The sequence below is a fragment of the Pimephales promelas genome, chromosome 12, assembly GCF_988280905.1.
Source record: "Pimephales promelas chromosome 12, fPimPro1.hap1.1, whole genome shotgun sequence".
Taxonomy (NCBI): Eukaryota; Metazoa; Chordata; class Actinopteri; order Cypriniformes; family Leuciscidae; genus Pimephales; species Pimephales promelas.
The window spans coordinates 31,759,247-31,780,325 of NC_142780.1; the positions used below are offsets into that span (position 1 = coordinate 31,759,247).

At 37.7% G+C, this 21,079-nt stretch overlaps 2 protein-coding genes and 1 long non-coding RNA gene across 8 annotated transcripts in view; 2 read left to right on the forward strand and 1 right to left on the reverse strand.

Annotated features, from left to right (window-relative positions):
* otud7b (OTU deubiquitinase 7B) overlaps positions 1-15,210 on the forward strand; it is a 29,408-nt gene extending 14,198 nt beyond the window's left edge. For 2 of the 5 annotated variants that reach the window (XM_089118001.1, XM_039684720.2), the window contains 11 exons: positions 1,504-1,684; positions 2,415-2,585; positions 2,823-3,050; positions 4,979-5,080; positions 5,401-5,528; positions 5,810-5,916; positions 6,012-6,139; positions 7,458-7,607; positions 7,907-8,021; positions 8,857-8,941; positions 10,047-15,210. In XM_089118001.1, the coding sequence (XP_088974127.1) occupies positions 1,600-1,684; positions 2,415-2,585; positions 2,823-3,050; positions 4,979-5,080; positions 5,401-5,528; positions 5,810-5,916; positions 6,012-6,139; positions 7,458-7,607; positions 7,907-8,021; positions 8,857-8,941; positions 10,047-11,501 (2,754 nt within the window). In that variant the 5' untranslated portion in view covers positions 1,504-1,599 and the 3' untranslated portion in view covers positions 11,502-15,210. The remainder of the gene's footprint in view (positions 1-1,503; positions 1,685-2,414; positions 2,586-2,822; positions 3,051-4,978; positions 5,081-5,400; positions 5,529-5,809; positions 5,917-6,011; positions 6,140-7,457; positions 7,608-7,906; positions 8,022-8,856; positions 8,942-10,046) is intronic. The other 3 variants (XM_039684724.2, XM_039684723.2, XM_039684722.2) reach the window with 3 other exon arrangements.
* On the reverse strand, positions 5,992-20,466 carry LOC148977051 (uncharacterized). Its single transcript, XR_016145792.1, has 4 exons — positions 20,277-20,466; positions 16,315-16,368; positions 7,885-7,976; positions 5,992-6,127 (listed from the first exon to the last, which is right to left on the reverse strand). It is a non-coding gene; the product is annotated as an uncharacterized LOC148977051 (long non-coding RNA).
* Positions 18,810-21,079, forward strand: part of mtmr11 (myotubularin related protein 11) — a 34,451-nt gene continuing 32,181 nt past the window's right edge. Inside the window, exon 1 of one of the 2 annotated variants that reach the window (XM_089118002.1) lies at positions 18,810-19,257. In XM_089118002.1, the coding sequence (XP_088974128.1) occupies positions 19,201-19,257 (57 nt within the window). In that variant the 5' untranslated portion in view covers positions 18,810-19,200. The remainder of the gene's footprint in view (positions 19,258-21,079) is intronic. The other variant, XM_039685149.2, reaches the window with a different exon arrangement.

The following is a 21,079-nucleotide window of genomic DNA, read 5'->3' on the forward strand; positions in this document are numbered from 1 at the left end:
GACAAAAGTTTACTCTCTGGTTAATTGGTGTTCAGATAAACTCAAAAGAAATTGATTTTTAATTATGGATATTCATTATATTTTAATTTATATAGAATTATTTTTAAGTTACTAAATTCTGTGACAAATATAATGTAGTTGAATGGAAAATATTGTGAGTGGAGCTATGTAACGCAGTTTATTCTCTGCTATCTGAATCACCATTAATGTTAAAACATGTTGATATGTATTACTGATATTCCAATAATTTGAGTATATTGTGCAGCCCTAATGGGTAGTCATTGTTCAGCTCCTCCAGTGCTTTCCTGCGCTGCCTTCTCAGCTGACCATCTCTGTGTCACAATGCTTTAAGCAGGGCAGTTTGAAGCATAAAGGTTCAGAGCAGTTATGTGCATTTGATTTTATGTAGCCTTCAAGTCATGTTGGAATGTATGTATTTGTGAGACAAGTGCACATGAATGATACTTCAATGATCAGTGATACTTCAAGTGTCATACTTTTTTAGCGGGAAACATTGGTTTACCTTTAAGCCCTGACCCAAATTGCTATTTGTTATAGTAAGTTGTAATTGTGAATATTGACTGTGCAATTTAGTCTGTGCGTTTTGTGTACTGTTGATGAGGAATAGCTATAAAGCTTGCTAGAAAATACTCATTTAGTTAATTTATGAGGCAGCAGACTTGCATGACAAACTGAATTTCCCATCATTATCGATGTATCATTCTTGTGCTGACACAGAGAAAGCATCAATTACCGACAAAATTTGCTCTTGTTTTTTTTTTTTGAGTTACATTTTGAACCAAAAAAGCTTCCGGTCTTTGAAAAAGTACAAAAGAGAGCTTGAGTAACACATTTTATTCTGACCAAAATTACTTGAACGCACATGTTTGTAATTATGACTTGCAAACTCACAAGTAGGAACTTCTCCTATGACAAGGAGGATCAAGAACTAAAAAAGATTGTATAAAGCTGATTGGTCAGGGCTCAACAACAATATGAATGGATGTGAATATGAATCACAATCAAAAATACAGTAAGAACAGTAAAATTCTGAATTATTATACAATTTTTAAATAACTGTTTTCTATTTCAAAATGTGATTTATTCCTGTGATGTCGAAGCTGAATTCTCACCATCATTACTCCAGTCGTCAGTGTCACATGATCCTTCAGAAATCCTTCTAATATGTGATTTGGTGCTCAAGAAGCATTTCTTATTATTATCCATGTTGAAAACAGTTGTACTGTTAAATGCGTCACGTAATCTGTCAATTACTGTTCGGGACTTTGAAATGCCTCTAAAACAGCTGTATCATACTAGCCACCTTTCTAATGATTTGCAAACTCTCTGTAATGCAAACTGAAGCGTTCAGCTGAGCTACACAGCAGAGGTCACAGGAATGGCATGTGACTGCTGGAGTCAACAGATCTCTGGTAATGTGCACCAATATGATGTACTGAGCTTGAGCATCTCCTCTGTCTGTTTCCCCCTTTTTCTCTATAGGTGTGGCCGTAATGGTGCTTTTGCTGTGAGGGAGAATTGCTCTCATGTCTTTTCTCTCTCCTGATGCCCCCTTCTACACTGTAAATTCATGATCACATGACTTTGGATATGGACGCGGTCCTGTCCGACTTTGTCCGTTCTACTGGAGCTGAACCAGGACTGGCCAGAGACCTGCTGGAGGGTGAGCCAAAACCATCCCGTTTCCCATTACCCCCTCTTCAGCTTTGATTCATTCATTTTGCTCCAATAGGAAGCAACTCTACCAGTCTTTTGGTAGAGATGGTGGGTGGCATGACCAAAATCTTATATTGTTGTACGAGTACTGTTACATCACTTTAACTATAACACAAAAAACAAACCCAAAATGTTTAAATATTACATTTTTTTTTGATAATCCAATCAATTTAAATGACAAGTCGTCTCTTATGTTCCTTTTTATTTGAAACTTAATTGATGCAAGCCGAAATATTCACATTATGTAACACTTGAATTAAAAACAAGGCTTATTATTAAACTGATAATTACGACACTGATGAATTCGATTTGAGTGAGCCATGTAAAATTCAATATGGCATCTATCCTGACTAAGGTCTTTAGAATTAACTGACTACAGGATGGAGAAAAAAAACAGTGGCTGAAGCGTCTATTTGAACATGTGCAACACAACTTTAACAAACCCAGCGCATGTTGCCTAGCAACACTGCAGATAAGAGAATGAGTTCAAATATACTGTACATACTGCAGTATGCATGCTTTACAGTCAGTACAGACCAATATTTGCAAAAGCTACTGCAGTGGAATGTGTCATTGAACCCTGCTGCACCTAACAATGTTGGGTTAATATTTAAAGTCCTAAGCAGAAGTGCAGTGGAACTATGACCTCTTGTTTACTTGCACACCTCTCCTCACAGGAAAGAATTGGGACCTCTCAGCTGCGCTGAGTGACTTTGAGCAGCTGAGACAAGTGCATGCTGGGAACCTCTCATGCACCCTTGCTGAGGAGAGAGAGTACCCCTCCATTGAGAAAGAGATGGCACGAACGGGGCGGTCCCTTTTGCATCGCCAAGATGAGGTTGTGCAAGGTAAGAAAAGCACTTGACTGCCTCTTCATGGCCTGACCTCAATTCTCAAATGGTGTTTCATAATTTATGTTAATGATTTACGCTGAACACTAGTTGCATATGATGTCATGTCAAGGCTTGCCCACTCTCACCTGACTAACATTGTTTTTCGAATCGAAAGGAGTGATAAGAATAGGTCGGTCAGATAATAGGTTACCAGTGTGTAGTTTCATATTCTCTGAACATGTATCATGGCAGCAGCCACGGAGAAGCGACTGTCGAGGGGGATCTCTCACGCCAGCTCCACCATCGTCTCTCTGGCTCGCTCGCACGTGTCGAGTACGGGCGGCAGCAACGAGCCGCTTCTGGACACTCCGCTTTGCACCTTCCAGTTGCCTGACCTCACCGTCTACAGAGACGACTTCCGTGGCTTCATCGAAAGAGACCTCATTGAGCAGTCTATGATGGTGGCATTGGAGCATGCGGGTTAGTCATTTTATTGATTGTCTCTGACAGACAAACCGAATATGTTTATATTACAACTATTATTATTGTAGTAGTTTTATAGTCAGATATTTATAACATGACATTTCTGTTAGCTGCATTATTCTCTTTTGTCTATTTAAGCATCCTGACTAAACTGTAACCTCATAAGTTAGTGATTTGAAATGCCCTACATAGGCAGAAACGCCATGTCATGCATATACTGGTCCTTATGTGACGCACACCGGAGTTTTCCATTAGCATGATACTATAATAAGCACAAAGATACACAGCACACACAAATAATGGGAAAATAGTCTTTTTTAAAATTAGATTTAACAATTTTTATTGATAGGTTTGGATTAATTATGAATCTAATCATAAGTCTATTTAATTGATATTTCACTTCCCGTAATGCCTACATAGGTTTTGGAACAGAGACCTATGCTGCATCTGAAATCACATACTCTTGGTGTTTCAAACTTCTTTTGAATAAGTAATTACTATGCGACTGTTAAAGTATGTTCAATTTGGGATGGATGTGTGTAGTGTGAATGTAATCTGGACATACTACATTCGTCATGTTAACTACCAGTGTCAGTTGCGTCATTTCCAATCCCTTCATGGGATAGTAGTGTCCATTAGATGTGCACTCGCCTGAAAAAGTAGGTCATCCAGGTATTTTTTGCCTACTGTTTTATGACATGCAACTTTGTTTACATAGTTTTACATTTTTTTATAGTTTGAAGTATGCGATTTCGGATACAGCCATATATGTTTCCATCCACACGTTTTTATCCGAATTAAGTGATTTCGAATAAAAAATGCCTTATGGAAAGAGTAAAATTTGATTGAATTTCATGAATATTGACTCAAATGAAATGCTTTCTGTCTCATCGGATTTTATCTTGATCGTTATATGGCTTATGCGATAAACGCTGATGGAAACGTTATTTGCCGAATAAATAATGAATTGCGATTAAGTTTTAGGTCCTTTTATGGTTGCAACATGCCACAAAACATAGAAGAAGAAGTTTTAGTTCATTTCCGCCCAGTATTTCCGCTCTGTTTGCGCACACATGGTGGGTGTCAACAAAAACAGATGTAAGTGGACAAAGCAAAAAAAAAAATGCTTCAACCAACGATCCACGATCTCCCAGAACAGAACTCCATTGTCATCGGCATTTACGTGCATCTGCATCATCATAGCAAAGTGTTTATGGCGTTGTTGTTTTCTTATTATAGCTTGTTATTACATGGCTTGGTTTAATTTTAACGTAGATTGCGGTCTTATTTCTTTTTAACAAACGCTGCTAAGTATGACACAGCGTTACCATGAAAAACAGAGCATTGCCATGGACGCAGTTCAGAGACGGAACTGACTATTTTCTTTAGCGGAAGCAAATCATTTTTAAATCAATAAACTCCTTTTTAGATCAATATTTTGTGTCAAATTATTGATTTATTTGGTAGGTAGCCCTGTAATAAGCAGGATAATTTATAGTGAGGCAGTTGTTATAGCGAATACAACCCCTTCAGGCTAACAATAGCCTTGCTATACATCAGCTGGCACATAAGCACTATTAGGCTCCAACTTGTGCATTATTGATCATTTGTTGGTAGATGGCACGATCCATTTTGTCTAGCAAAACTTTGTTCGCAAATGTTAGCTTGAATGTTGTGCGATTGAGTGTGCGAGAAACACCTTAAAATGTCTCAAATCAATTGGATATACCAATTTGATCGCATGTGACGTCATTACGTACAGGTTTTTATTCGCTTTAAAGCCATTGGATGGAAACACGCTTTAACCCAGCTTTATGAGTTTTCTATGAGCATGAGTTTTTTTTACCGAACTTCAGATAATTCGATTGACAGCTATAGCCAAATGTCTATAGCCAAAAATATTTCATAGATTTGTTTTTCAACAGGACGATTGAACTGGTGGACTCGTTTAGGCACTGGATGTCAGAGTTTATTACCTCTGGCTACTAGTGGTGATGGGAACTGCCTGTTACACGCAGCCTCACTGGGTAAGTGTTCAAACTGACTTCTGATCTGCAAGTTTTTATACAGTTTTATATGGATTAATTCAAGCTTTCTGTTGGTGTTACATTTACCTCAAAGTTTTCAGGCTAAAGATGGTTTATTTTTCCTGAGATTTAAATCATTGAACATAGATGCTGGTTGATATATCGATATATTAGAGTGGCATATTGAGTCCAGGCACTTTTAGAGTGTTTTTTAACTGTTGTGTCCAAAACAACAGTAAAAGGACTGCATACTCGCCTAGAAACCACTGCCGGATGAAATCTTGGTAATTATGCTTAAAACATTGAACATTATAATGCAGGTATGTGGGGCTTCCATGATCGAGACTTGATGCTGCGGAAGTCTCTCTATGCACTGATGGATCATGGGCAGGAGAGGGAAGCTTTAAAGCGAAGGTGGAGATGGCAACAAACCATGCAGAACAAAGAGGTTAGAGCACTTTTGGTTCATTATTTTGTAAAAAAAAAAAAAAAAATTGCAACAGATAATCAATTTGGTATCAGGCTCCTTAATTTAAATATACACTACCACTTTTTTTTTTTTTTAAAGAAATGAATACTTTTATTTGATCATATAAATGTAGTCCTACTGAGCATAAGAGATTTCTATCAAAAACATTAAAGAGTCTTACTGACCCTAAACCTTTGAATGATAGTGTAAGTAGGAAATTTTCAGCCTAATTATGTTTATGTTTTTGTATCTGTGTGCAGTCGGGACTGGTTTACACAGAAGAAGAGTGGCAGAGAGAGTGGAATGAGTTGTTGAAACTGGCATCGAGTGAACCCAGGATACACTACAGCACCAACGGCAGCAACGGGTGTGTTGATTTCATTGATTTTATATTCTAGATAGTTGTAAACAGGTTTTCTGGAGTGCTATGCTCATGCTGCGAGTGTGTTTTGTGTCCCGCAGTGCCGAGTCACAAGAGGAGCCGGTATATGAGAGCCTGGAGGAGTTTCATGTGTTTGTTCTTGCTCACGTGCTCCGTAGGCCGATAGTGGTGGTGGCTGACACCATGCTGCGGGACTCTGGGGGAGAAGGTAAATAAAGACAGAATATGAAATTTTGGGTGAACGATTCCTTTAATCAGGGTATTTTGACGCACTTTGAAATAATCTAACAATCACAATGCAAAACTCCGTCCCTTATCTATTGAAGCTAAGCTGGAAAAATGGCTCCATTACAAATCCATGAGCACATTAGCATTAGGCTTGCTGCGATAGTCGGTGTTACCAATGTTACAAATGTGACATCACTTGCCCACCCATGAAAATTTCCTTAGTCACATCCTTAATTAGCATATGACTGTATCAGAATTTCAAAATGGTTGTGTAAAACTAAATTATGACATAATATAAGCTGACTTCAAGGGAGAAAAATAAAATGGCATAAGTGTTGACTATGTCCCATTTAAATAATGAATTTTCCATTTGTCGTTCCATTAACAAAGCATATCTAGGGCCCTATAATTTCGGCGATCACGGAATCGCGGAATTGGCCAGTTAACGTGGAATTTTACATATTTGGAATGAAATTCGGTTTTTGTGTGGGAGAAGAACGTATGTCTGGGGAAAATGCAGAGAGACGGGGAAGCAAATCTGGGCGACACAACCCCTCCCGTCATTTCAGCTCATGACGGCATCAAAACAATAGCCGCGTTTCCACTGAAAGCATGGCGAAGCGGCTCTCCACGGCTCTGCTTTCGTCGGCGAAAAAGTTAAGAAACTCGTCGCACACACACACAAAGTCCCCTCCGTGCACGTCTGTCTATGAGGTGCCGGACCGAGTGTGTGTGTCCGAGTCAAGAGCGCGCGAGAGAGACGAGACAGCACGCTCAACAGTGCGCGAGAGAGAGACCGAGTGTGTCCGAGAGACAGAAGCTGCGTCCCAATGTTTATACTATGCCCGAAATAGTATTGACAGTTATAATGTCACATACTATTTAGGATGGATAGTATGCACATTACGACGCAGCTAGTGTGACTTTTATTTTAACTTATATAAACTAATATAATTTATTTTTACAGGACAGTTTAAAGCTTGTTACTTGAAGTACTTAGAGTGCAGTGTTATGTTGCATCATGCAGTATTTGTCATTTTAAGAGTAAATGCCTATTTTATTTGTGTACATTTTAATCATTAACATTAAAAGCAGCATTAAAAGCTCTTTTTACAACTAAAATAACAGTAAAGGGTAAAAAAAAAAAAATGAATTCCCAAAAAATCAAACGGAAAAAAACGGAATTTGCAAAAATTAAAACGGAATTTGGGAAAAAATAAAACAGATTTTATAGGGCCCTACTTATCTCAGAGTTTGTCTCAGATCTCTCTCTCTCTCTTTTTTTGTCACCTGTTTAGCTTTCGCACCAATCCCATTTGGAGGGATTTACCTGCCTCTGGAAGTACCAGCCAACAAGTGTCACCGCTCTCCTCTCGTTTTGGCATATGACCAGGCCCATTTCTCTGCCCTGGTCTCAATGGAGCAGAAGGACTGTTCCAAAGAGCAAGGTGAGGAATGGTTTATGTGTAGCAAATCTGTTTACTTTTTTATGTTGCATGCTGAGTGCTGTTCTTGCCTGATAAACCAGTTTTTCCAACCAGGACAGAACAAAAAACTGCAATAATTTATGCTTGCCAGAAAGTCTTTATCTGCTTTATGCAGCTTGTTTTTTTCAAAGGTCTTTATGGCTGTAGTCTTAAAAATTCAGTTGAATACAGAATTAGTTGAAGAAGTATAAATAAGAAGTGAAATGTGTAATTGAGAAAGGCATTGACCATTTGTTACCTTTTGTTAAAAACTTTCACAGTGGTGATCCCTCTGACGGACTCGGATCATAAGATGCTGCCTTTGCACTTTGCTGTGGATCCTGGGGAAGACTGGGAATGGGGCAAAGATGACAATGACAATGTGATGCTAGCAAGGTAGACATCACATTATACGTTTGATTAGAAAACGTGTATGTTACACTCAATGGACAACGTTTCTGATATGCTGTCAGTTACCACAGACAATATAATTTAGACTCCGTTTGGAAAAGAATAAGCATAAAATGTTTACAGTTAAAATGTCAAGTTTGAAGCGAGACATCCACTTTTTTTTGTCAAATAAATTATTAGTAATTCATCCATGCTATTTATGTGTTTACACACTCTGAGGGAAGTTGAAATTATTCTCTTTGGTAATCAACAGCATGTTCTATAGATCCATAGATTTTAGTTTTAAACCTGGAACATTCTTGTAATTGCTGTGTGTTGTGCATATACCAAATTTGCCCAGAATTTTTTTTTTTTTTTTTTAAGTATTCAAGTTATTTTTTACTATGTAGTGCCAAATGACTCAGCTCTGACTTATTTACAGCAGAGTTCAGTAATTCCTGACTGTAATGAAGGCATTAGCACTGTGGAGCTTGTTGGAACTGAGCACTGTTGGTGTTGGCCAACACTCAAGATTAGCAACTCTTGTTCTTTAAAGCAGATTATTGCTAAATTCTTGCTATGAATGGAACACAGAGAGGCACTCAAATAGCTCAGGGTTGCATCATTCTGTAGTTCCCTCTTATTTCCACAATTTGAAAATTTGTCAATATTTGATATACTATTTTAAAATATACTCTTTAAATACTTGTTTTTTACTTGTGCTAATGTTATTTATGCATTTTTCATGAAATATGCACATTCGTTTACTTTGTTTGCCATCGTTTGAACAGCACTTATTAGTGAATATATGCACTCTGACCTGCCTATTGTTTGGTTTCAGTGTAACCTTATCTCTGGAGGCCAAGCTCCATCTGCTGCACTGCTACATGACTGTCACCTGGCTTCCTCTACCCTGTGAGGTACAGGTGAGCTTCTAGCTTGCTTTGCCGTGCTAATAATTTAGCTGGTTTAGTTTTAGCTGTTAACCAGAAACCTTTGGTTAACTCTTTACTCTGACAACAGTGCATCCAAAGCATTTTTATTTTTAAAAATCTTAAAATTATTTTTTTGGATTAAACTGGCATGGTGTTTCCCGATCACTTCCCATACCCCAATAACAAAAACTTAATTATGTAATGACAGGGATACTTCCTAATTCTTTGTTCTAAAAGAAATAGCAAATTTTGCATGCATACCAAATGATTTTTCCTGATATTAATACCTTTATACATGTTTTGTATTAAATGTATACTTTTTTTTAATAAATGTAATATATTTGATGATTATATTATTATACACAAGTTCAAAAGTCATTTCAAACATGGAAGCAAAATGTAAACGGAAATGAATTTTTGCTTCAATAAATATTTGTTTTTATGTTTACTTTAAACATGAAATGAATAGATTCTCTCTAGGGTTGTGACGATGCACAAAACAAAGCTAAAATTGCTTTTTTTGTTGTTGTTTTTTAAACGGTGGTTTATTGGAAAAAAATTATTTGTCTTTAAATTAATAAAATTACAAATAAACGTTTCACAAGGATAAAAAAAATCTGCTAATGTTGTAAACTATATAGGGAGCCGCACATTACCATCACATTAAAGGTTGTAGCCTAGACTTTTAGCCAAAATTCAGATGCTGTTTAATTTTAGATATAATAATCAACACACAACACATTGTATGAAAACATGTAAACTGAACATAAGGCAGTTTTTGTTGCCTAATTTGTTATTGAAATATAATAATTTACACAGTTGTCATTTTCATGAAGGATATTTTAAACATACATTAAATAATCAAGATATCATCAACAGGTTAAGGAAAATATAATATATAGGCTAACATAGTGATTTTATTTAGAGCAAGAGTTCATTTATAGGAACCAAAGTTGTGGACACTGAATCACTTGCCTGTTGAAAACCATTGAATGAAAAGTCATCTTTGAACTTGTCATTCAGATTTTGTACTGTACTCGTACTTGTATTCCAGCTAAATCATCAAGTGACAATATTTTTTGTTTTTTATCCACAGCAGGCCCCATTGGCCCAGCCAGAGTCCCCTACAGCATCTGCAGGAGAGGATGCCCGCACCCCGCCAGACTCTGGAGAGTCAGATAAGGAGTCCGTCAGCAGCAGTTCTAATGGCAATGGGGACAGCAGTACTACTGGAACCAGTGGGACAACAGGCAAAACAAGTGGTGGATCTTCCAGCTCCTCTAGCTCATCCAGTAACAGTTCAGCAGGGACGACTGGCACAATTGGAAAGGAGAAGGGGAAGAAAGACAAAGAAAAGGATAAGGACAAGAAACGTGCTGATTCCGTTGCTAACAAGCTGGGCAGCTTTGGCAAGAGCCTAGGCAGTAAGCTGAAGAAGAATGTGGGAGGCCTGATGACGGGGAAGAACGCGAGTGGAAGTGGAACCAAACAAGAAGGTCTGGAGAAGAAGAAAGGCTCTCTGAGAGGTCGTAAGGGCAGTAAGGACAGCTCTCCTTCCATTCAAACCGGCTCCGAGGACTCTGGGAAAGGTTCACCCTCCTCGATAAGTGAACGGCAAAACGGAAGCTACTCTTCAGAAAGTGACCCTTTTAAGTACAGCTCGGATGTGAAAGTGAGTCTTAGCATCCTCCGATCCGCAATGCAAGGAGAAAGGAAGTACATCTTCGCTGCCGTACTCACTACTAGCAACCGTCAGCCGTTCCAGGAGGAGATGATCCAGCGATACTTGATGGATGCCGAGGAGCGCTTCCGTGCCGAACAGGAACAGCGGAGGGAAGCTGAACGGAAAGCGGCAGGAGGTCTTGCGACAACTAGTGGATCTCAAGTGAAAAAGGACGGGCCTGAGCTGAGCTACCGAGGATTTGAAAGCAGAGAGGAAATTGCTGATAACTCGCCTCCTACTTTTAACGCGTTGAAGTCGACTTCCTTCAGCCCGATGATGTACTCTGGTGTGGTCCCAATCCCAAGGCCCACCTTCATTGACCATTCTCCTACCCCAATTACACAGCATCTACATGTGCACGGTTACATGGATACGCGACGGCAGTTGGCAGGAGGTTCGCCGTCTTCTTACCCAGGCCTACCATCCTATGCCACCTTGCCCCGACACTGCCCCCTAGCACAGGGCCCTCCCCATTCCCAGTACCACCCCCCTTCCACCAGCTTGGGTAGCCCATCCCGTATCATCACCCCCTGCCTGGCATCTTTTTCCCAGGAGCATGACCCAACTGACTACCCAACCGAACCTACCGGAGGCTATACAAATGGCTTGCGGGACTTGCGCACTACTTTGGACGTTCGCAATGGGCCGATGCCTGTGAGGCATTACTCCTTGGGCAGTGCGGGTGGCCTTGCAAACCTGCAGTCCAGCAGATGCCGAACGCCCACCTGCAATTACTACGGCCACCCCGAGACGGGCAATTACTGCTCGTACTGCTACCGAGAGGAGTTGAAGAGACGGGAAACAGAGCCGGCCATCCACAGGTTTTGAATGGACAATCTCTGTCCCGTTTCTCTCATATAGGACTCATTGGAGCCCACCATGTGAGCCACATCATATCCCGTGGGTGTGGATCTTGCTTTAAGACATAAGATCGGCCTTTCTGAACCAGGTTACTGAGACTCTGTCCACAGTGAATGGGCATTGCGGAAATGGGACTGCTGTTGTGTTACATTTGCTGTGGCTCATAGGCAGGAGCTTTAAGCTCCTCACACATTTGCTTGACGTGGTCATCCTCTAACCTGTCTCCTTGTCTCCTCCTTGTGGTGAGAATGTAGAACACGGGACATTTGAACACAACACATGAACATGCTGCGTAGCGTACCCCAAAATACACGTTAAGCACAACCAGAAAATGCGTATTTATATTAGCTGCAATTGATCCATTTATATCAGCTGCAATCAAAATAAGACTTGCCATATTGCGAGCGCAAGGCAACAACACTCTGTTAGCTTCGAGTGTTATCCATTTTACTGTAACTTGCACCCCTTTTGAAGCCATACTTAGTTGGCTTAAGTTAGCTACTATGGTGCTTTCTCGCTTCTAAGATGCGAACCTTAACAGACAAAGGGTTCGTTTTAGGTCTTTATATGCCCCGATTAAAAATTGCAGTCATCTCCGCTCTATTAAGTGTTTCTAGAACATTTAATAGTGCAAATCCTTTAAAATTAGCGCAAAGAAATCCCTTTGGAAATGGTACATCGCGTGGTTGTATTCAAGTATTATGTTGGTAACATTGATATAATAGTTCTAGGTACTTGCTGGTCAAAGGGGGCGGATGTTGAAAACAATTTCTGACCTCTTCAAATGTTACTGCTGCACCAAATAAAATGGTGTTCCTTTATGATATTGGGGTTAACGCATCAGCTTCCATCAAATTCACTGGACACAGGATTATTGATAGACGCAGTATCGCCCCCCCAGAGTAGTTGCTGCACCAAATCAAGCACTTTTCTCATGTCCAGAGGTTGTGCATGTGGGTTTTAGATGAATAGACTGTTATGTCGCTGTGCTTCTAGTCTGGCGGTTGGCTCCATTCTGGAGGCAGAGCTTGCGGTTCCACTGCGGAGGTCAGGGTTCGGCTGTAGGTGCCACTGTGTCGTGCGCAAACTCACTTGTTTCCTAGTTGCCTTTTCAGTCTTAGTTCAGTCCTCCCATGAGGACTGTTGAACTGAATTTCTACTTTTGTTTGGTTTTGGATTCACAGTGCTGATTCTAGTGTTTTCAATGTTTGTGGACGTAGAGGGATTCTAGCAGATCTCTCGAAACTATACGATGCACCTTGAGTCGAGGTTTTGTGACAAACGCTTTCGAAATCCTTTTACACTGTTAACAGAAAACACGGCCTCTGATAAAGCCAGTTGTACGAGTCAGCCAGAAATGGAAAATGCTGTCATTTTACTCTCTCTTGCATGCAGTTCAACTTCAAAACCTGTATGACTGAGAAATAGAAAATTAAATTGTCCATTTTCCATACAACGAAAGTAAACGTGAAGCATACAACTTGTGCAGTATATTAGTAATAGGCCATAAGTTATTATTAACACAGTGTTGCCCTCCGCTCATTTTCGGACATTAGTGAGGAGGACAAATACTTGTGGACGTGCGAATGAGATTTTGAGGGCCACGTTGGACTGCGAACACATACTCCATTTTCCTTAAATCTTAGTGTCGATTCCCATAGCCAAACACGTCTGCCCGTCTTGTGTGTTAGATCACAATAGGGAAGGTCCGTTTTTGCTCCATTTGAACTAAATGTTTAGTTACACCATTTTGCAGAGCGCCCCATTCAATTTCATTATGTCTGGACATTCTGCTAAACATCTCATTTTGTGTTTGACGGCAGAAAGAAAGTCATACAGGTTCAGAACGACATGAGAGGGAGTAAGTTAAGACCGATTCTTTATTTTGGGGTGAGCGATCCCTTTACCCTCTCATTGCTCATGTGAAATGGGCTCTTTAATAGCACCATAAGAGGATGTTGCTGCTGTGATCATGTTCATTTGATGTGGGTAAGTGTTCGTTGTACTGCAGATGAAGAGCTGTCGTCGTAGCGAACCGAAGCACTCAATAAGCGTAATCAGTCGTATGCAAATATTTGTTTAACTGTGTCAGCTCAAGGCCACATTTGCATTACTGATTTGCACAATTAAAAATATGTCAGGCTAGTATCTTAACAGTTACAACATACCTCGTTATATGGTATCTCCCGTGTTTATCTTATTCAACATTTAATTTTAAAGCACTAAATTTCCTATTACCGTCCAGCAAGATGGAGGGTTAATGGTTTCATTTTTTTTTTTTTCTCCCCAAATGAAAGCAAGATATTTTTGACACATTATTCACTCACATAACCAATAGATGGCACACTTGTTTAGGTTTCTTTTTCATTATCACCCCTATTTCTACTAGTGACCTTTTGAGACTGGCTCAGTTTTTCAGTGTAAATAAGGGACAAAGAGTACACTGCTGCTGCTTTTTATGTTTGTTTGTTCTTTTGTTGGTTTCGTTTCGTCAGGCGCATTTGAATATAAAATGCAAGCAATGAACTTTTTTTTTGTCTTATGGAAGGCATTTACCTAGATTTCCACTCTTCTAAGTCGCAAAAAGGAATTCATTGCGTGTGTGTGTGTGTGTGTGTGTCTGGTAAACTGTGCTTTTGCAAACATATTGCAGCTTCAAGGCACAAACCAGAGGAAATTGTCAGCGAAACGACAGCTAGTCTCCGTTGGAGTTTATGTTCTCCTTCCGATGTACTCGTAGTTTGCGTTTAACGGATCCATTTATTTAACAAATGGAAAGGTCATTCAGCCACCCCGAGCGTTGGACTTCAATAAGAGTGCAGACATTTTTGTATTAAGAAATCCAAAAAAACAAATGTATAAATGCGTTCAAGTTATTTTTGTAAATCAAAAGCAGTTTTCCAGTGTTTTTTAAAGATACGAATGTATGCTGTAGGACCGTTCCCTGAGTTGACGTCAGCTGAATTGATGGTGGAGTCAGTATTCTGGTGCGCACGGCGCTCGTACGGAAGCCTCTTAAATCGGAGAGTTTCTTGTGAACAAACTCATTTCTCCATCAGTGTGATCTGACGAGGTATGATTTGAAAATATATATTTGTAGTAAGATTTTTCAAAAGACTGGGATGTTTAGTTCTGAAACTAGGATGTTCTTTCTTACATGGCTAGTTGTCAAACAGACGGGCCTCCTGACGTTTCCTAATTTCTATTTTAAAGCGAATTATGCTACTTAATCACCTTTTGAGTACATTTTTTTAACGATGGTGTTGGTGGCGGCCGTCCACCATCAGTTTTCAAAACACTAAAATTCTCTTATTTAATATACGGTGGGCTTTGTTTTGTTATGACGTAGCTTACTTACTATTTTTATATGGTATGTTTTCATGGATGTGACAGAGCTACAGTCGTCAGCATTCTCGAATCTGCATGAGACTGAAACTGTTGCATGTACAGAACTGGCAGATGCAATTTATCTAATCATATTTGTGCATTACTTCTGGCTAATTTGGGCGATTTGTGTTTGTTTTCAGCCGTTTTACCTTTCTCTGTGTTTGAGAGGTGACCCCAGGCTGTGTGACAGTGCAATCTAGGTGGAAAGAACATCTGATTTTTATGTTAGTTTTATTTTATTTTTATTTTATTTTTGCACCGTTTTAATAAAATTCTCATTGTATTTAAACAGTTGTTTGTACTGATTTTATCTTCCACTCTTCCGCTCTATACATTTGGCTATATAGTCTTCGTAATAAAAACATCTTGTATTTTTACAGTGGCGCAAGCTTTCTGCTCTACAAGGTTTCCACAGTCATGGAACATTTTTATGGGAATTAGTAAGGACTTAATTTGCAAAGTAATAAAAAAATAATGGACATTTCTCAATATACAGAATATTTTACTGCTTTTATAATCCAATAATTTAATGCAACCTCAATTTGTTTCCAGTAATCCCAATATCCTGCAGTGCTATTTTAATATCACTGAGATTTTATAGTTTTTATAAATTTTATGAATCATTTTTTTTATGTTTCATTTTTCAGTAATATTTGTATTAGTTTTTGTTTGTATAATTCTCTCTCTACAATATATATATATATATATATATATATATATATATATATTAGGGCTTATATATATATATATTAGAGCAACGATTAATCGTGATTAATCACATCCAAAATAAAAGTTTTGTGTTTATATAATATACATAAATATATATATATATATATATATATACGTTTTGTGTTTATATAATATATGTGTCTGTACTGTGTATAATTATTTTGTATATAAAGATTCACACACATGTATGTACAGTAAGGAAAATTTGTTATTACTATATAAAATATTAACATGTATATTTAATATAAATTATGTATATATATATATATATATACATATAGTATATACATGCAAATATTTCTTAAATATATTCATGCATGTGTGTGTGTATTTATATATACAACATAATTATACACACCACACACACATATATTATGTAAACACAAACTTTTATTTTGGATGCGATTGATCGTTAACGAGATATATATTATATATATATATAATAATATTTTTTACATTTTTTTTAAATAATATTTTTTACATTTTATATATATTAATATATATATATATATATATATATATATATATATATATATATATATATATATATATATATATATATATATATATATATATATATATATATATGCTGTATATATTACATTATATTATTTTGTGTTTTCAAGTTTTAGTTATTTTGTCAAATTAAAATGAGATATCTTGCCTTGGCAACAGGCCTCGGATCCAGTCACTGAAATGTGTAAACCCCGAATCAACCCTGAAAAACATTAACAAGAACAAAAACCATAGCCATAAGCAAGCATGCAACTTGCTTCCTCAAAATGCAGCTGACATCATTTTCTTCCAATTGTTTCAAAAATGTGTAAAGTCACTGCAAGTTAAAGTCATTTAAATTTAATTCCCAGAAAGCACTGCCTGCCATTTAAGACTGCTAATTACCACAGCATGTGATCTTCGCCTTGTGTCACAGCACAGTTAACAGGGTAAAGAGTAACTAAAGTTTACTCTCACCAATTAAGCTGTATATTGGATTATTGGAAGCTCGTTTGCCTTCATAATGTGAGAATATATACCTTACATTTTAGTAGTTTAGCGCTCATTTGTCTCATGTATGAGGTATTTTAATGGGCTATTTCTTGTGAGTTCTTTTGCTCTAATAAATTCAAACTCAAAGTGAGAGTCTAATGAATTAGTAATAGCAACACTGATATCTTTGGGATCAGTTTTCATTTGTTTTTGCTTTGCAGGTATCAATTTCAAGAAGCCTTTTTCCACACAGTGCACACCGCATCAGTTCATATCCGTCTGAACGCTGATGCTGCTCATCATCGGCTGTCTGGTGGAGGCTGCTGTGAAATGCTTCATTGATACTGCAGTGACAAGGTAACTGAGTATTACAAGCTATGGGAATGTCAAGTGTGTTTGCTCATTTGTGAATTTAATATGTTTGTGTGGATGGGAATTATGGTGCAGCGGTCTGAAATATCCAATGGCATTTCTTTGCATTTAGATGCATTGGTAAAGCATAGAATAATAATACCCAAAACGGTAACACTTTACTTGAAGGGGTGTGTATAAGAGTGACATGACACCTTCATAACCATGACATATGAAGTAAGGTTTATGCATGGTTATGACATTTTGAAGGCAAATATATGACATTGTTTGAGATGTCTTTGTTATGACACCTTGACATAAACCATAACATCATAACCTGTCAGTGCCATGACAACTTGACATAATATTAAGTTAAACTGTCATGTGTCACAAACATGAAACTTCCTTCATATTCATAACAGATTATGAAGGTGTCATGTTAGTCTTATGCACACCCCTTCAAGTAAAGTGTTACCATCAAAATGTTCATTAATAGGCTTGCAGGACGTTTAGATTATTTTTTTTTTCTTTATCATGCAAAACCTTTCCATGAATTGGAGATGGCGTAATGTTTGCTGGTTTAGCATTTAGACCTCTTTTAACCTGACTAGTGCTGAGTATTTTTTCAAATAGTGTGATTTATGAAAATAATTGGACTTTATATTTTATATAGTATAGGCTACTTACGTTTCTAGTCTATTTGCATTCTCTTTTTTTAATAATTTTTTTTTTATTTAACGTATTGCTAACTTTGTATTAGAGCAATTCTAATGTTATTGATTCCTTAAGTTTCCTATCCCCGCTATTATTTTAGATAATGATAGATTTAGAAATGTATCTGCTTGCTAAATGGATGTAAGTGGAGTTAATACAGTTTTTAAAATAATTGTATTGATAGCTTAAGGAGATAGACAAACAGCCCAGAACAGACAAGAAAATTGACATCTTTATTTAAATATTGTAAAAAAGAAAAAAATAATTTGCTGAAATATTTTCTAAGCCTATTGCATAGCTGTGCACTACTATTTTTTTTTTTTTATGATGATGCAATGAAACATGCCAAATTGTGTGACCATATCTTTTTGGTATCATTTTTGGCCAGGCTGTCATACAAGAAAATTATGAATGAAATATGAATAACTGATCGTTGTTTGCGTTTTGCATAGACAGACAGATGTAGGGATAGATAGATAGATATTCTCAAACTGATATATATTCATAAACAAACATATTCTATACTTAATAATTCAAACAAATATATATAAAAAAAAATAAGTTTCTGGCTCTGCTTGGAATGGCATAATGGGAATTGATAAGGTCTTCATTTGCAAAAATAATAATAAACAAAAAGATAATACATTTTATTAATAAATAAAGTTAATAATCTGTATGCTTGCCTCTAAATTATTTCACGTAAACTGATCTTTTGCAATCTCAATGATGTCATGAATTAAGAGTCTCCAAAAAAGACATGGAAATAGAATGGAAAAAGACTATAATATTTTTCCATATTATAATACTATAATAGGGGGAAAAGGAATATAGCTAATTTTGAATGGATGTCAAGGGAAAAGACGCTTTTCCAAATGATGTCTACCAGTAGGGGCTAACAGGGCTATGCTAACCAGCCAAACCTGACTTAACCCCTTGGAATGACCTGTTATTAGACAAGCAGATGTTAATCCATCACCCTGTAAATGATTGTTCAAAACGAACGAAGGACTTACATTTTCAGAACTGTGTACAGCACAAATATGGGTGTTTCACACACAAAATGTGCAAGCTATTTTTAGTAGGCTGTGCATACTGTGTAAATAGTAAGAGTACTACGGTAGTATGCGACTTCGAGGACAGCCACTGATGGAAGCAGTGCACAGAAGCACATTGAGTGTGTTTGGCGGGACTGGCCCTTTAAGAGCCTCGCTCCTGGGTTTTGTTACTCAGTAACACCCGTGTCGTTTCACTATGGCGAAGGGGCTGTAAACAAATGCGATGGAAAAGCGCGTTCTCTGTGTGAATATAGATTTGCTTTAGAGATGATTTGACGTTTAGTTGGATATGTTAACGGTACGGACGCGGAAATGTGTGAAAGTGATGCAGACAGCGCGCGGACCATCCGATTTCAGTAACATGGACCAGATCAGACCTTCACCACTAAACCTCTTCCAAATACACCATAACTGTTAGTCCGGATCCGTTTTAGGTTGAAATCATGTTGACAGGGTCCAAAACCACCTTTAAAGTGAGACAGATGGTACCGGACATGAAGGTAAGCGTTAAGGTTAAATAATAATATAACTAGCTATCATTTATTTATGAGTTTATCATTGTTTTCTCATGTCCGCGGTGTCTAATTCGTATTAAAATAGTATCGAACACATCTGTGTACATTTTACACATTTCATCTTTCAGTATGTTTGTAACAGATGTGTAAATGTTTATGTAGGCTAATGTTTGTGCAACTCTCATGTCAAATGTGATTAGTCACTTTCCCGGGTAAACTGCATCATCAATCCATTAAATTATTTTACCAGAAACACGTTTAATGGATGTGTACACAATCTGTAGTTGTAGGAGTACATTTTCCATCCAAAAAAAAAAAAAAAAAGTTTAAACTTTTCCAAGAATGACTTATTTTGTCTGGTGTATGAATGTCTCCAGCACTCCTCCAGTGTTTAGTATTTTATATCATATGCTGTGATTGTTAATGATGGAATATACTTTTTCTATCCGTACTGTATTGTTTTTAGAAACGCCATTCGCATACTCTCAGTTTATTTTAGCAAAAACTCTGGTTGAGAATCAGTTTTTCCATTTGAGAAATGCTCTTTAAAAGCAACAGGAAAGCATACATCTGCTTTAGTGGTGAAGTTATGTCTGGCTGTTTGTATTTGTTACTTTTCTGAAAATTATACAGTCTAAATCTGTTTGAACAGAGGATTACTTTTTCCTTTTTGGTGTGCCTTTTAACTCAGGGTGTGGTGGGTACATTTTTTGTGATTTCATTCATGCATTTAGCATGCTCGAGTCATATACACATACACTCTTTGTCTTGATATTTACTCATGCATTCATTTACTTACATTTACATTTACCAGTTTAAATTATTTCGCTTTTGTTATATGGAAGATCTTCTATGAGAAATCAGACTTTCGGCCTAACATCTTCTTTGTGTTTCATGAAAGAAAGAAAATAATGCATTTCTGATTGATGACAGAATGGTAATAATTTCTGGGTGAACTAATAATCTACTTTCCTTAGTTGTATTTGTAATCTGCTGGTGCTCACCTCTGCTGCATAACTTTCCCCTCTGGCTATTTTAATCTGGCTGGTGGGGGGAAACGCTAGCAGATGCCTCCACTCGCGGATTCTGGAGAGCGTAGAGGCCCTAATGTGCACAACATCTGGCTGTTGCCATGGAAACAGCCTACCCAGAAGTCACTTGGTGTGTGGATTCTGAATATGCATTGTGTGCAGTGTCAGACATGTAATCCAAGTGGCTGTTCCCTGCACAGAAGATGAATCCGAGTGTCTGAGTGTGTAGATGGTGTCAGATTTAGTGGATGGAGCCCACCCAAGCTGACGCATTTGAGAATGGGCCGACCTATATTTTGCTCCAGTGCTGTAAATGAACAAATGGAAAAGGAATTGTGAATGTAGCAGTTGTGGCGAGACTTCACCGCATTGGCTTTTTCATTTAAAACTCATTAAACCAGCTCAAACCAGCCATAACAGTCATCCTTCAGACCAGTGTCGGTTTGTCAGGGGAGGCGAGTCTGCCCTAAATATTGAGGTGGAAATGGGAGGAAATTTGAATGTTAAATAAAATTACAGGTTTTAGTTTCATTTCATGTCTCAGAATGTAAATTTCTGGTTGTAGTTACATTATTGTAACACCATAAAATAATACTGAAGTCAGAACCACCGCTGCTCTTCCTCAAACCTGCCGAATCTGCCGTTCGGGAAACTGTGCTAAGGCCAGTCAAAGGCAAAACGTGTAGACGTACTACATCTGCCATTTTGTTACTGTCATGTGACCTACTAGTTATGTCGCTTCAGTGCTATACATAAATACTCCTAATGGGATATTA